Consider the following 16,045-nt stretch of genomic DNA (forward strand, 5'->3'; position numbering starts at 1 on the left):
GATTTAAGGACACTGCCTGATGTTCACACTGACTCAAAAAATAGCGAAAAACAAAATTAAAAAAAGAAAAGAAAAAAAACCTTTATTATCTGAAAAAATAAGCAGGCCAGTATAATGCAAATTTTTAAGGGACACCATGATGATCCATTTTTGAAACCAGCATTGCATCGAAGGCTTGGGAGCTACAGGTCGGCTCGGTGGTAGATGTACTTCTGTTTTGTAAATATAAACAGCTCCCCCTCCACCACCTAACCTCGATTATGTCCATCGGAATGCTCACGCAGTCTATTGTAAATTAATGAAAAAGACGAGCATAAATTATATCGAACCCATGCGGGTGTGTGGTCCTTCCTATAGCAAATCCGCCAAGCAGAAATATGGCCTTTAAAGCGCTTTTAAAAGCATACTCATCGCTCAAAACAGGATACCGTTTGGTTTGCACATTCATATGATTGACTCACGGGTGTTTTACACAGTTTTCAAAACAACACCCAAATGATGTATTTACATTTCTGAAGTAGGCCTACGTCTTAATTTGCTATAAGAAAACACAGATGGTACGATGTCTTCTGGGATTATTGAACATTTCGAACACTTTCTTGATATAAATATATGAAGAAAACAGAATAACATACTTTTGAAACATTTGATTCAAATCGCGCAACTGTGACGAGGTCAGTCAGTGCATTCCTTTTAGGCTTAAATTTAAAAACTTGTCTATGGATTTTAAATTAGAATGTAGGAGAATTAAAGAGAGATAATTCAAATATTAAATAAAATAGAGCAGAACTTTGCATATGAGAAGAAAATAAAGATATTTCACAGCTAAATGCACGTTTATTTTTAATAATGATTAGCCCAAAGAATTCAATTTATATGTCCATTTTAAAATATGTTCATTTTTATTTTTTTAATACAGGCCTGTTTATGCTGAAATATACAAATATAAACGACATCAGGACAACAACAGCGTATGTTTGCCAATGCATGCATTTCATACGATAAAAATGCACTTAGCATGCACTCAAATGAAATAAATCTAAAAATTGATTTCATTTAGTTTAATGTGATATTACTGCCACGTACGAAAACCGTCAAGTTGCGAAGCGAAAATACAACCACAGCCACCCAGATTACCGGCTCCAGTAAGCGCCCTGCGCGGTCCCAAGAAAACTTAGCGCGTACCTTTGCACACCGTTACTTGACCACAGCAACGCATTTCAATTCCGGTTTCCCGAACCTTTTCACCCCTTTGCATGGTCTTCAAATGGAAATGTGTATTGGTCCAAGGTGTCCATGTAAAATAGGTGTAAAATGAAACCACATCATGCCTTACTGGCCACCCCTCCCTCCATCCCAAGGCGATCGTCATGTGACAGCGCACAAGTGGCGCAGTAGTGAAGCGCCGCTGCAGGGGTCTTTTCTGCTCATGTCACCGCAGAAAACTATCAGTTGGTAAGCAGAAGGACTTAGAAACAGCTTCTTAGCTCATCTCTCCCAAAAAAAGGAGAGGAAGGTCGGTCTCAGTTCTGCCTCTGGGAGTCAATCTTACTGTCTGTTGCTGAAGCTAAGATTCCATTCAGTATAAGACAACCAAATAGTTTTCTTGGGAAGTTTTATTTATTTATTTTTCTTAAAGGAAAAAACCCTAAAGCATCTGGAATCGCTTCGCTATCAAGGTTTCTTAGATTATACTGCACAGATAATCCGCTACATACACACACGCATAGAGAAGCGTAAGGCTTTGGTTTAGAGCGTAGTTATGTTATGCATTTGTACCGGGTGTTTTACTTGTATACTGTTTTTGCAGGTTTAACAGATGCCTCGACCGGGAAGAAACACGTATAGCGACCAGAAGCCTCCTTACTCGTACATCTCGCTCACGGCTATGGCTATCCAGAGCTGTCCGGAGAAGATGCTTCCTCTGAGTGAAATTTACAAGTTCATCATGGACAGATTTCCTTATTACAGAGAGAACACCCAACGATGGCAGAACTCCTTGCGGCACAACTTGTCTTTCAATGACTGTTTCATTAAAATCCCTCGTCGCCCGGACCAGCCTGGGAAGGGGAGTTTCTGGGCCCTGCATCCCAGCTGTGGGGATATGTTTGAGAATGGCAGTTTCCTGAGGCGCCGCAAAAGATTCAAGGTGATGATCTCCGGCCAGCTGGTAGCGGGGAAGCCCTCGGATGCTACCCACTACCTCCAACAACAAGCTAAACTTCGGCTGAGCGCCTTGGCCACTACAGCCACTCATCTGCCACAGATGTCCAGTTACAGCCTGGGGATGTCACAGCCTTCCACCTTCAAGCATCCTTTTGCCATTGAGAATATCATTTCCAGAGAATTTAAGATGCCAGGGGGACTGCCTTTCCCCCCAATGCAACCGGTGTCAGCCGGCTACTCTCTGCATAATCAATTAGCCAGCGCTTGGCCCCATATGTACAGTACAAACGCGATCGATACAGTAGCTCATATTTCAATGACGAGCAATGATTATAGTGCCTTCGGGATTCCTGTGAAGTCCCTTTGCCACGATGGACAGACTTTACCGGCTATCCCAGTGCCAATAAAAGCAACGCCCGCGCCACTGTCAAGTCTTTCGGCAATACCAGCACATATCCCGGCTTTCGCGCAGAACTGTTCCCAATCCCTCAGTCCCACGTCCCATCAGACAGCGAATAACCGGCATATAAGCAGTCCTCTTCGTGAAAGGACGCTGGCAAACTCCGCCGTGAATGAGTCTGTGGCAGTGCACTGATACGGCTAAACCTTCAGGTTTTTTAGCCTGACAAAGTCTGCACCGATTGCCAAGATTTGTTTTCCCTGAAATCAGTGAAAACCGGAACATTCAAGACGAGATATAAAACTGTGAAGGCAGGGTGTGTGCATTTCGCAGTAATGCCTATACTCAATTGTCCGAATTTTAAAGTTCTATAACTGCGTCGGAACGTTGTATTCAGTTGACGGGATTCGATCTTGATTTTTCAGGACACTGAGTAGCGATGTGTTATTAAGCAGCTGTTGACATTGGCCAGTTTATCATTAATATGACGAGAGCGAGGTATTCTTGCTGTTGGCATTGTTTGCTGACACAAAAGCAAAGAAAATAAGCAAAGACATACTTTACAATGATAAATAAAAGGCGGATCTAATCGTTGTAATAGAAAGCCGTTCCTTTTATTATATAACAACAAGTTTAACATAAATGCATGATTACTAATTAGATTAAATTTGTTCAGTGGTAAAATTAACAAAAAGAAAATGATTAAAAATGTACAGATTGGGTCTGACAGAATCTTTGCTTTTGGCTGTTAAATACTGCATTGCAGAAGTAGATGTACAAACAATTTTAATGTGTTCAGAATACTCGATGCACTGCATTACCAAATATGTAGTTATTAGATTTTTTTTAAACTATAACTGAATAAAAAAAACAATCACAGAAATATAAAAATATATATTTTTCTAAACTGCCGAACTTGTACTCATTTAATGATACGAAAGTGCTAGGTAGCTGTAAACGTAAGATATAAATTATTACTGCGAGATATCCTAAAGACGTAAAATGCACTTTTAGTAAACAATATACCACAGTATCTCTGCTTCAGAAAATGTTATTCTGTGAAGCTTAATTTCAGTTTTTGTGGAGACTCCTTGCAATAAAGGATATACATTTGTACGTAACTGGGTAGGCCTGTGTTTTCTCAGTTTCTGCATGTTTTTAAGATATACAAGTTATTCATACTTTTTATTATGATGCTAAAAGCTGACGGACATATGTTTTGCAAAACCTGTCAAAATTGTAAAAAAAACACGCATTTTTTCCCCCGTGCACCTAGAGAAAAGTATTTTTATCCACAAGTTTTATTATGCATGACAACAACAAAATAGCCATATCATTCTGGAACCTCTTAAGAGGAACAGGTGGAAATGTACTGTTCATTTATCTGAGCATGGGGCAAACACCCTTATTATCACCTTATTATTAGTGTCCGAGAGGACGCTAATTCCGTAACAGTGCACTCACTTTTCTAACATAATTTTTACGCTAATTTATAGTTCAACTCTTCGCACATACGTTTTTCTTTAAATTTTCGAAAAATTAAACAAATGGTCAAGTGGATGGCTTTTCGGTTACTTTAAACTTTTTATGGCTTTGAAAACTCTGACCGGTGATGCTCAGAATCATATGGACCACGGAGTTACCAGAATAAACTGTTTTAGTGCTTCTGAACTGCCACAACACAGATAATAATGCGAAAACAATCGTGCTTAGGCCTAGAGAAATTAGCCCGACGAAAATAAATTTTTAAAAATGAAAGGAAATGGATCTTATTAAAACCAGGAACAAATATCACACGCCTGACTCTGAACAGCTTAATATACCTACTATTTTTACCACCATATAAATATTAGGCTACTTGTTTCAATAATCCGCAAGCAACGCTTCAAATCAACGTTTAAGACGTGCTAACGGACTGATAAATAAGTTAATAATTGGTTGTTCACGAGTTTTATAACCTGATTTATTAAACATATTTTCCACATTTTACGTTCAGTTATAGTAAACTAGACATGGCGTGGTCGCATATAAATAAAGTAGGCCTTAAACTGCAAACACCGCTTCTACACTGCGTGCACAATTAATTAAAAGCATGTATGTTATTAAATCTAACCCATGCCTACAACACATGTAATTTGACGTTTCTATTGAAACATGTAAAACATCAACAGCTGGGTCAAAAAAATATAGCAAATCTATAAACCAAATTCGTACGAGCAACAACTAATAGCTGTTTAGATACTTAAAAGTTAGTTATTTTTTTCGGTTTTTATGTTCTCTGGAAAATAAGGAACATGAAGGACAAGTTATGAAATAAGCCTCTCTGGCAAACTTGGCGTGATGCAAAAGCAAGGGCCCGTGGTGAAGTTTTAAACAAATATATTAGAATTCCATCACTTTATGCGATTGAGTAGATCAAATAAAGGGGTCCACGGCCACTTCATTCAGTCTCATTCACTTCAATAGAAAACACAAAGAATGGCAAACTTCGATTGGGCCACCAATGTAGATTTAGCCTTTTCTGAAAGAGACAAAAAGACAAACACATTGCTGACTGGGTGACTAGGAAACGAGTTCCGAGACTCCTTTGGGATTCAAATTCACCCCTTCCAGATAGAGTCTGTTTACACAATAGTGCAAGTAAAAAAATCAATAAAAGTGTCTATTGCATTCTCTGTAACGCGAAATCTTTGCCTCACCGCCTACCTATGAGCTATGTCCGTTATAAATGCAAACTAATAAAATAAAACGCCCCTTTCCCTCCGTGCTTATTGTACGTTTTGTTGCGTATTTCTTAGCAAGCTTCCTTTGTTTTCAAAGTTTTGTCCAGGGAACGGAAGCAAAGGCTCTTACTACTTCAAACATTGCCATCTACAGAGATCCGATCCTGGCAATCTTCACCGACTCCCACCTCGTTGTGGTTTAGAAAACTCAAAGATATATAAAGACAGCTTTTTATTTTTACCCGGTAGTGCCCTGTTGTTGGTGAAGAATGAAACCATTTATTTAGTTTTAATAGTATTTTAAATTTTAAGGTTGCTAAGAGCAATGATGTTTGTTAAAACGTGTAATAATAAATAATGAAAAATAAAAACAACGCAGGATCTTCGCATTGTTAAAATAATACAACTAATGGCACGCATGTTTTGGGTTAGATAAAACTTTAGTAACCTTATTGGATAATTAGAAGGTAAAGTTTGTTCATTATTGTTCCAATAACTAAAGTTTAATTGTCCCCCGTAATTAATCCTATTGCCCGTTCATCAATCCTGCCAATTAAATGCACTATCGACAAAAGAATTTCTTGCAACAAACGACATACAATTACTTTCCATTGTAAGATATTTACATTTTCGTGTTCGTTTTCATTTTTCAAGTATGACGCAGTTCGTTTAATGAAAAGTCTCGAATCTAAAGTAACTGATATTATGTAATGAAAACAAAGTTATTCCAAACTTCACCGTGTTGTGTCGTTGTCGGTCAGTCGCTTTCCGTTCCGGAACAGAAACACTTTGAACGATGCCTTTTCCCCGCTGTGTGCCAACAGTTTCACGCTCTGTTTTGGAAACGCTTTTTTGAGTGCATGAACATAACCAAGTCCGTGAATACTGTATGGGGATTTGGCAGTATATGTATCGTAGGTTTTGGGGTGGCCCTAGGCGAGACATTGGCTTAGTCTGTCGGGAATTTATTTTTGTGATTATTCGGCATAAGCGGATCAGGGAATACATTTCTTGTAAGCCTACATCTCGAACATGCTGTATTTTAAGCTATGTGCATATCCCTGAGTATCAGGTAGGAATTCATCATTTCCAATTTAAATTACACGACGACCGACTATTTTAGATTATTGTGTCTTAGACACTGGTATACCTGACCTAATCGTTTAGAGGAACGATATTTTCCATTACAACAGTGCAAATGGCAAGTTAGATCTGTCAGTTACTCTGCTGGAAACATTTTATATAGCCTAGTGCATCCTTATGAGTTTCCTTACTGAAAAAGGTTTGGTTGCAGTACTTGTTTATTGGGTAAAAATGCACGAGAATGGCCTCACATCTGCCTACCATAAGCAATGCATAATTACTTGGAAGCATTTTCGACAAAGGACTTGCGATCTGAGTCAGATGCATGGATTTTGTGGTGAGTGTGGGCTGGATTGTTTCCACCACATACAGAAACAATCTGTCTACAGCTAAGTTTTGTTTTCTACAATGTGTATATTTTGGTCAAAATCGGTGTTTCCAGTCCTTCTACACAGATTACGTACTTAGACATAATATCTTTACCACTAAGCAAATTGAATGCATACAAACTTGAGTGTCAATATTGATATTTTTACCATATTTATTGTGTCTATGTAGCATTTACATACCATTTGAACCATCAAACGACCCAATTAAGTTTTAAAGCTCATCTAAATGTGGTGTATCAGATTTATTCAGGTGCGTGATGGTATCAGTGGGATTATGGGTAATCTGAATGCTTAATGTTGGGCAGAGGAACGCGTGTTGCTTTCTTCGGCGCATCGTGGTCTTTGCTAAGGCAGCTTTCCTGCTCCTACGGAGGGAGGCAGGTATAGCGAGAGTTCAGGGCGCTGGGAGAGAGGGGCCTGGGGCAGCCAAACACCCATGCGTGCATGAAATTAGACTGTCAACCTTTGATTCATGCTGCCAGGCTGCAACTGTGAAACAAATTATGCCAGTGGGTGGCGACTGTGATATGAGCCTGGGCTAAATAGGCACCTCTGCTCGGCTTCCTATTTCTGTTATGCGAACGTCATAGTGATAGATAAAAGGAAGAAGTTGTGCGACGGCGCTTTCGGTAAGGGCAAAGGTATCGCGGGACGGGAATCCACCAGGGGTGCAGATGTAGAGAAAATTGGGGTAGCTGTTTAATGAGAAGACTGTACATAAACATAAACGTTGAAGTTTCATTGTGGTCTTTCAGCATAACCTGTTGGTCGCGAATAAAGCAATGCGTCAAGCAATTAACAGAGATCAAAAGGAACATGGATTTAGTTTGATTTTCTAAAACAGGCGATGCAAGATTAAAGTCTGTTTAAAGATAAATATAGGAATGGACAAAACGTGCAATAGAAAGGCTGTCTTACTAGCTAAAAGTATATAATGAAATAGTGATTAAAGAAGATTGAGGTCCATTTTAATGTTCCAAAGCTTGGTTTGAAATGCTCTCATTTTAACACTATCATTGAATGCATTGTCGCCAGTAGCTGTTCTGAATTTAGTTAATCAGAAATGTGGTAGTCTCATGGGTAAACACCATGTAGTTTGCAGAGCTTTCTTGGATAACAGCGGCTCTGTTTGCCCAACCGTAGTGGATTAGTTCACGCTTTCACAAAGTCAAAGACAATTGTGAGCAATCAATGCATATAGGGCTTTTCAAACCGTTTCCAAGTTACATGTGAGGTCTACATAAAAATGCCTGCTTCTGGCTGCATCCATTGGCCCATTGTGGAAACACTAAGGAAGAGTGATTCAGTATGAGTTTTAAAGGACAGCGACACTGATAAGCTGCCTCACACATCTAACGCTGGTACATAAACTTAAACTTGGGTAGACAGTGAGAACCAAGGTGCGCGTTCTGTAGTTCGTAAGGAAGGAGAGAACGTCAAGGAGGCTTAGCGTTCAGACGCGAGGCGGTCACGTGATAACCTCCGTTTCACCCGCCCTCCCTCAGCGCGGCGGCTCTGTGCAGCGAGGGAATGAAAGGGCAGCGCAGCGGTAGGAGCCGAGGCGGCCGAACCCACAGCAATAGCCTGGCTGGTGTTCAGGCTCCACTCCTGAGGATCCGAAAAGCCGCTATTCTGCCCCATGATGGTGGCCAATGATTATGGTCCTGTGTGAGAGCTCCAGACGCGTTATAGTATCTGCTAGGGTGCGCGCTCATAACTCAGGATTGCCCCACGTCTCACCCTACTAGGCAGCAGCATCAGTAGTGGGTTTACGGACTTTTATGGGTAATTTTATAGTTAGATTCTAAAGCTTCTAACAAAAAAAGATAATCTTCAATGTTTAGGAAAATAATTTAAAGAAATATTAATATATTAATCAACTCTATAGAATTTTAAGAAAATATAGTATAATTTATTTCCCCTCAATCTAACAATATACAGGCCTAGAAAAAAACTGCTTTTTTTATTTGGATTTTTAAATCCTGGTTTAATCCCCGTTTTGCTGGTAGAAGGCTATGCTGAGTCCAGGCTCAACATTTCTAAGACAGCAGTACACAAGAACCAGGTCAAATAGGAGACACTGGGAATGACCAGAAACAGCCAGGTAAAGGGTGGTTTACTTTCTAATGCCAGAGATGACCGTTAACTTATCCGGCAGTTTCTCATGAATCGGAGGATGACATGAAGTGTCCTTCAACAGGAATGGGAAACATTAAGTGCAGGTGTGAAGTGCACTGGTAGGACAGTGTGTATCAGACACACACCTAGAAGTGAAACTAAAAATTGTGCTTCATTTTTTTCAGAGCTGTATTTTATGGCAAAAAAACCCCGTAAATGTTTATCTATAGGCTAACGACGGCTTTGAAACTAGAGCCGCACTGCGAATTTGCTGGATGGCTATGCAGTGTGTACATATGCTTCGCATTTCACTGGCGTGGTTCACAGTTCACGTCACTTAGCAGCTAACAACACAGAAAAATGTAATCATTACTGAATGGTGTTTTATCTAAAGGAAAATAATTCAAGAATTGTAAATGAACAATTAAAATTGATTACACATGTTCATATGTCACACCCTTGAAATGAATGCATGAACTATATATGAACCATATATCAACCAAATAAAAGTATTCTACACAATAAAAATAAACCAATCACTTTAATGCTGAAAAACAACGTAATTGGTCATATGACATCTGAACTTTAAATAGCTGCCAGTATAATGTATGCAGTATTCCCCTAGGGTGTGGACACAGCTATTCGCTGTTTGACAGAGTGAAACTTTATTTATATTACACAGGTAAACAAACACGTAGGTGAATAAAGTTAATTTGTGTTAGTTTGTCATTTATGGCAATCCGGCAACAGCTATGAGCTGCAAAAAAATGATTATCACTGAGAAAATTGTCATGTTACATTAGAGCAGGACTAAAAAACAATAGGTGTTCATCTCTTTACAGGGAGTCTTAGGCAATCAAAAAATGTTTAAAGCTATTAATGTGGTTGGAAAGTGTAATTCTGCTCAGAGCGAAAACCACAGTTTAGCATTAGAGCATGTGAAAATTAAGATCAATACAACAAAAACTAGTAAGTGTCTCTTCTGTTCTCAAAAAAGTTACTGATATCTAGTTGGATGGCTAGATGAACACAGCTTCAGTTCCCAAACCTCTCTGCGGGGGCACCTCAGCCATTCCATCCATTTGTTACATTTCCCCACCAGCTCACTAATGAAATTAATTTAATTAGCTGGAAAAAGTCAATGAAGCACTGATTAGCTATGCGACTTCTGCTAGTGTTCGTGTCATACATGGGTGTACTGGATGGTTGCTGCAAATACTAGCGTGACCTTAGGAGATGTTTTGAAACGTCTAAACTGACACACTTTGATAGGCATAAATAGCATAGTTTTACACTGACATGAAGATCATTTGCACATCATTTTCTTTGACTGCTTGCAACAGCCACACAGAGTACGATCTCAAACATTCTCTCACCTCCTTAGTTGACCACTTGTATATTGCCTTTAATCCGACTGCTTTATTTAGAATAGCAAAGCATAGTTTACAGTTAATTGGCTTTATTCTTTATTTTATATGCAGTGCACATATTGGGTTTTTATGCAGTGTTTTGCCTAATTAATCCTTTGATTTTGTAGTTACTTTGGTTGTGGGGGATGGTCCTGTCCTAGTTGGTATAAAGGTGTGGCTGAGGGCGGAGGACTCTTAAGAGGGAAAAACCTGTGAACCTGGATTAAACCATCTGCTGGCATGGCAAGAGGGGGGAGTTGGGGTTTACGTGTGTTTTCATGTTTAGATGTATGCAGTGTTCATTTGGTTTACCCCTTTTGTGTGTTAATTGGTTTGGCCAAACCACTATATATGATCCCTGGTGGCTTGTTACAAGGTCAGTTTGTTTCAGTTATTTTGTGATATTAAGTTTTTTTTTTTTTTTTTTTTTTTAAAAAACCTCTTTTATGGGCCCTGTTACTAAGGTCTTGATACTGTCTGTGTTTTTGGGGGTCAGTAACGCCCTATTTTCTTTAGTAAAACTCCGGTGTTTGCGTTGTCTGGCTGTTTGGTGATGAGGTGAGGCTGGATGGAGTGGGAGAGAATTGCGGAGTGAGGTCGTTGTGAGCAGGTGTGAAGTTGGTGGGTGCGTATGTGACTAGGAGCGTGTTAGACGAGCAGGTGCATGTAAGTGTAACAGAGGACCTGGTGGGGGTATTCTCCACAGTCCAGTGGGCAGGGTGGTCACTCCTACAAAAGAAGGTATCCCGGCCCAGACGGGAGGGTACAAGAGTAATATGAAGCAGCCAAAACATGAATAGCTGCAATAAGCCTTTGCGGGCATCTTGAGTTACACAAACTGGCATTTATCAGAAGTGTCAGTTATGGGTTTAAATGGTTTTTATTGTTAATGCAAGGTTTGAGTGTGATCTGAAGGGCAGCCCTAATTTATGGTGCTAATTTCTTAATTCTAAACTTTCCTTTGTTCTTTTGTCCCTTTGTCGGCGATCTCAACATGTGGATAATGATCAGATTGACAAAAGATTTTAACCTTTTTTTTTATAGTCAGGGTTTAGATCTAAAAAATGGGTTGAGCTTTTGGCTCCAGTTACTGGTGTCAATTGGTTTCATTCAATACAAGCATGTGTTTGGTGATATGTGATATGAGCAGCAAGATAACCAATCATGTCTCTAGTTGTGAACCAGTATCATGGAAAAAACTGAAGCATTTCTCAGAATTATTAGCTAGTAATTTCAAAGGTTAGGCTGTTGTATTGCAGAAAATTATGACTTTACTGACAATTACTGCATTCTTTCTTAACGGGTTTCAGACAGACACATTTTAACATCAGTTTCAAAAGTTTTTATATATGTCCTGGGGAACATCGTTTGTTCAGACACATTCATGCCTGTCTGTGTTTTATGTGAGGTTTTTATTGCTAGAACATGATGGATCAGATAGTGACAAGGTCTGAATATTCTAGAAATTTTTTCCTCCACAGGAGCATCTTTCAATCCTGGCTGAGATGTTATTTCCTTTTCCAATTCTAAAAGTTTACCAGTAATCTGTTTATTTGTAGCTGTGGCATTGAGACTTCTGGTTCCCCGGTGGCCTAATTTATGTGAAGTCACACAGTTCCACCTGGGGCTGTTTTGAAACTCCAGATTGTGGGAATCGCTTGTGTTACTCCTAGTGTCTCGAGCATAGCATGCCTCTGTGGGAAAGAACTTTTTGCAAGCCATTTTGCAGGCCCACGGGAAAGTTCTGAAGAAAGCCACTTCTTGGAGTCCGGGTGGAGCTGGGGGGTGGGTTTCCCCTGCCGCCAGATTTCTGATGCGAAGTGCTCAATTAATTTAAATTTCAGGATTAATGCTTCCCTGCTGGCTACCACACAGTACATGTCCACTGAGATAATCAAGTGTTTTGAATATGCAACTGTCTAGATTTCATAGGGAAATTTATTCTGACCCAGAATAACAGAGTGAGTTAACAGAGAGGTTAAGAGCTGTGAAATTACTTTGCCTCTTATTTCTGTGGATTTTTCCCAGAAATCACTGCTGTACCTTTTGTAATGTCAGTGTGGAATGTTTCACTCTGAAACCATGGTGATGATGCATCTCTGGATGTGAGCACTACAGGTTTCATGATGATCATCTCTGGACACATTGCAGCTTATCTTCACTGTCAGCTTCATGTCTCCCATTTTATGTTGTTTTTTTATTTTCTCACTGTGCAAAGATGAATCTACAGTGTTAGAGAACTTGTTTACGTTTTTTTTTAATTTATGTATTATGTATGCAGATAATACCATTTACTAAAATAGAGTAAAACTGGTATCTTCTCATAGAATAGCTTTTTTTATATGACGATATGGGCCCATCCAGTTGGGGGTTGAAATCAGTTGAAAGACAAAGACCAAAATATGAAGAATTTTATTGCAGGGTTGTACATTTTAAATCATGATTTCTGGTATGTTGTATTGCAAGTTACAGGGTATTACACAAGTTAGGTTTAGCATAAAAATGTTCACAGGGCTCTGTAGACTAAGATAAGAACATAAGAAATGTACAAACTAGTGGAGGCCATTTGGCCCATCAAGCTCGTTTGGGGAGAACTTGACTTATAGCTCAAAGTTGTTAAAATCATGTCTAGCTCTGATGTAAAGGAACCCAGGGCTTTAGCTTGCACTACACCAACAGGGTAGGAAATTTAGGTAGATCACATTGTAGGCTTTTTTGTGATCAGATTGTAGATATACTTTATTCCAAGGGGGAAATTCTTTTGTACAGGATCCCCCCCTCGGGATCGATGAAATATGGTTTGTCTTATTATAATGCTTGGTGAGGACTAGTCTGAGACTCGGTATTATTATATACAGAGATGTATTACACTCTAGAGAGGTAAGAAGTGAGATATTTACATCATCCATCCATCCATCCATCCATCCATCCATCCATCCATCCATCCATCCATCCATCCATCCAAATGGCTTATGCAGTACTGGGATGTATTCAGTATGTATGGGATAAACCCCAATGAGGTATGGTTATATGAAAATAATCAACAAGATCCTGGTGTAATGTGGGCCGATGCAACCTGGAGCCCAATTTTAAGTGGCTTTTATGCGATTATGCCATGTCTAACGAAAAACAACAATAATAGAATAATCTAGACACGGTTAATGTTTCATAAGTAAATAATTTCAATTAGCATATAATAATGTGCCAATGTGCTCTTAAAGTATAGTCCCTAGAAGGACAGAATGTGTGGTCTGGATACCTACTGGGAGAGGCAGGTCCGTTAGGTTACCATAGAAACCATCAACAGACAGGCACTTGAGTTTGAAAGCCAAGGAAAATGAAGCTGATAACAATGACTTATGAGTAATAATTTACACAGGTTTTTATTTTAACATGTATAATAAACCATTAAAAAACATTAATGTACAACTGTTATTAGGCTGCCGAAACTACCTGTGTTGTTTCCAGCAACCACATGACATCTTTTAACCAATAGGAAAATAGTACTTTATCAACGCCATGGTATGAATTCAGAAAATGGTAGAACTAAATGTTAAGCTTTCTCATTGGTTTAAAAGTGCTTGAAGTAGTGTTAATGATACGTTTCTGGTGAATTACAGAAGCAGGTTACGGCAGGGAGGTGGCGTGGAGAGAAGGAGAGAAATGCCAGGGGTTTATTATCAAGCAATCAGCACTCTGAACTTAGTGCTCCTCTGCGCTGAGCTCGCGTCACTTGTGAAGGCAAGTAAAGTGGTATTTTGGTGAAGTGGTTCTTAACAAATCCTATCTGATGTGAAGTGCTGTTATGCAGAATGGGCACCTGCTGCTGCGGTTTCACTGGGGGGGGGGGTCTCATTTCCTACGAGAGGAGCAGAAAGATTGTTCAGAGAGAAAGAGGAATCATGCATAACCTATCAGTGTAAACTGTTGCTTTATACATCCTGCGAGTACAAGTCAGCATCCGTGTGCTTGTTATAATGAATGTCCTTCTTCTAGTATATTACATATATAAAAGATATGGTAAAGATTTACATTAACTACGCTTCTTAATGCATTCATAATGCATTTATAGAACATTCATAAGCAGCATGTAAGTATACCATAACATTCTAACATACCTTAACAGCTTTAGTATATATAAATAACAAACATTATTTGATTACATGATTACAGTGTTTGTTATTATCATATAATGTTTGTTATTAATGTATACTAAAGTTAATAAGGTATGTTTGGTATATTTCCATGCTGCTTATGAATGCATTATGAAGGTGCAGCTAATGTAAAGCATCACCAAAGATATTATACATTTAAATAGTTCTTTCTCCTTGGTTCTATTTTATGTTTTAAATACATTTAAGATCCTTCTACTCCATTCAGTTCAGCACTCATCTCACAATAACTGAGCACACTGCAGCATGAATGTCATTCGCTGGCTGTGAAACGCTCCATCGTGAAAAGGTTTCAGAAAGGCTTCCATCTCCCAAAGCCTGGTGACAGAGCCCCCGCCCCCACCTGAAGGGACCACCCACCCGGGAGGGTCTGAACCCTTCCTGCTGTGCTCGCAGTCCCCCGTCTTTGTCCGCTTTTGCAGTTGTTACTCTATTGTCCCAGCTCCGGCTTTACTCTGTCCCAGCTAAGCCCAGTCTGCCAATCTGGTTCTTTCTCCCATTTACACTGGAAATCCGTCCCAAAACCGGAACAATCTTCTGAGGTGAAATTAAAAGTCAAGTGTTATTTGTGAAAAGTAGCATAATGTTACATAAAGTTACATGGGAAAAATAATTCAGTGGTATCACTGCAACCCCAGTGATTTCATTTCAGATTCAAGCCTTTTGCGAATTGCACTGCTCAAAATAAAATCTAAATAATTTTCGGTCAAATGTAGTTAATTGTGCTTTGAGAGCTACATAGAAAATCGGGAAAGCAACAACACCACCCATATTCAAAATGCTCTGAATATGTTTTTTTCTTTATTATTGGCTTAAGTGGGAAGTATTTTTCTCACATTTAACAGTAAATGAGTAGTTTCCAACTACATGGCATTGGTGCAGTGCTGTGGTTTTAAAATGAAAATTGCTGTTCTATATGATAAAGCATAAACTAATTATATGTAAAATCATTCCATCTAGTATCTCCATGGTTTCCTATTGGATTTTGACCATTTCACATGTCTAATCTGGGGGCTGTCGTCAGTTTGGTGGTCTTTGTTTTGAGGGTCTTTTCTGCATAGGAGGTATTATTTGGTGGAGTTTTCTCTATTCTGTTTTGAGGGGCCTTAACTGGTGGTCTTATCAATTTTGAGGGTCTTATCTATTTTGGGAGGGGGGGTTGTCTTGTCCTTTGGTATTTTCTGTTTCGGATTTGCCGCTCACACGCTAAAAGCTCCTCCCCAACAAGCTCAAATCCCAGGTCCTCCTTTACTCCCCCCCCCATTCCACAAGGAGCAACAAAAAGAGTAGCAGAGCGCAATCCCATCGAACCCGACACCAGCAAAGTCATCTCTAAATGCGCGCCAAGGCTCGGCCCATTAGCGCGGGGACCGCTGCGTTTGGGCGAAATATTGTCCGGCAATGACACAGAAGTAATGCGGGTCTTTCTGAAAAGTTCTGCGGATGCCTTTGTCTCCTTGCAGTGTTTGACCCAGAGGATCCCGGCTGCCCCAGCTAATGACAGCTTGAGGAGAATGACGGTTCAAAACTAAAAAAAGAAAGAAAAACTACCAGCCGTCAACAGATTCACCGCAGACATTTAGCA

General features: G+C 39.5%; 1 protein-coding gene across 1 annotated transcript; it reads left to right on the plus strand.

Moving 5' to 3' along the window:
- The first annotated feature begins 1,468 nt into the window (after window positions 1-1,468).
- On the plus strand, window positions 1,469-3,161 carry foxb1a (forkhead box B1a). Its single transcript, XM_048972938.1, has 2 exons — window positions 1,469-1,516; window positions 1,811-3,161. The coding sequence occupies exon 2, from the start codon at window positions 1,820-1,822 to the stop codon at window positions 2,759-2,761; it is 942 nt and encodes a 313-aa protein (XP_048828895.1). The 5' UTR covers window positions 1,469-1,516; window positions 1,811-1,819; the 3' UTR covers window positions 2,762-3,161.
- The last annotated feature ends 12,884 nt before the right edge of the window (window positions 3,162-16,045 follow it).

The sequence above is a fragment of the Brienomyrus brachyistius genome, chromosome 13, assembly GCF_023856365.1.
Source record: "Brienomyrus brachyistius isolate T26 chromosome 13, BBRACH_0.4, whole genome shotgun sequence".
In the NCBI taxonomy this organism is placed as follows: domain Eukaryota; kingdom Metazoa; phylum Chordata; class Actinopteri; order Osteoglossiformes; family Mormyridae; genus Brienomyrus; species Brienomyrus brachyistius.

Excerpts from the sequence above, each read along its gene's own strand:
- foxb1a (XM_048972938.1), top strand. The coding sequence starts at position 1,820 with ATGCCTCGACCGGGAAGAAACACGTATAGCGACCAGAAGCCTCCTTAC.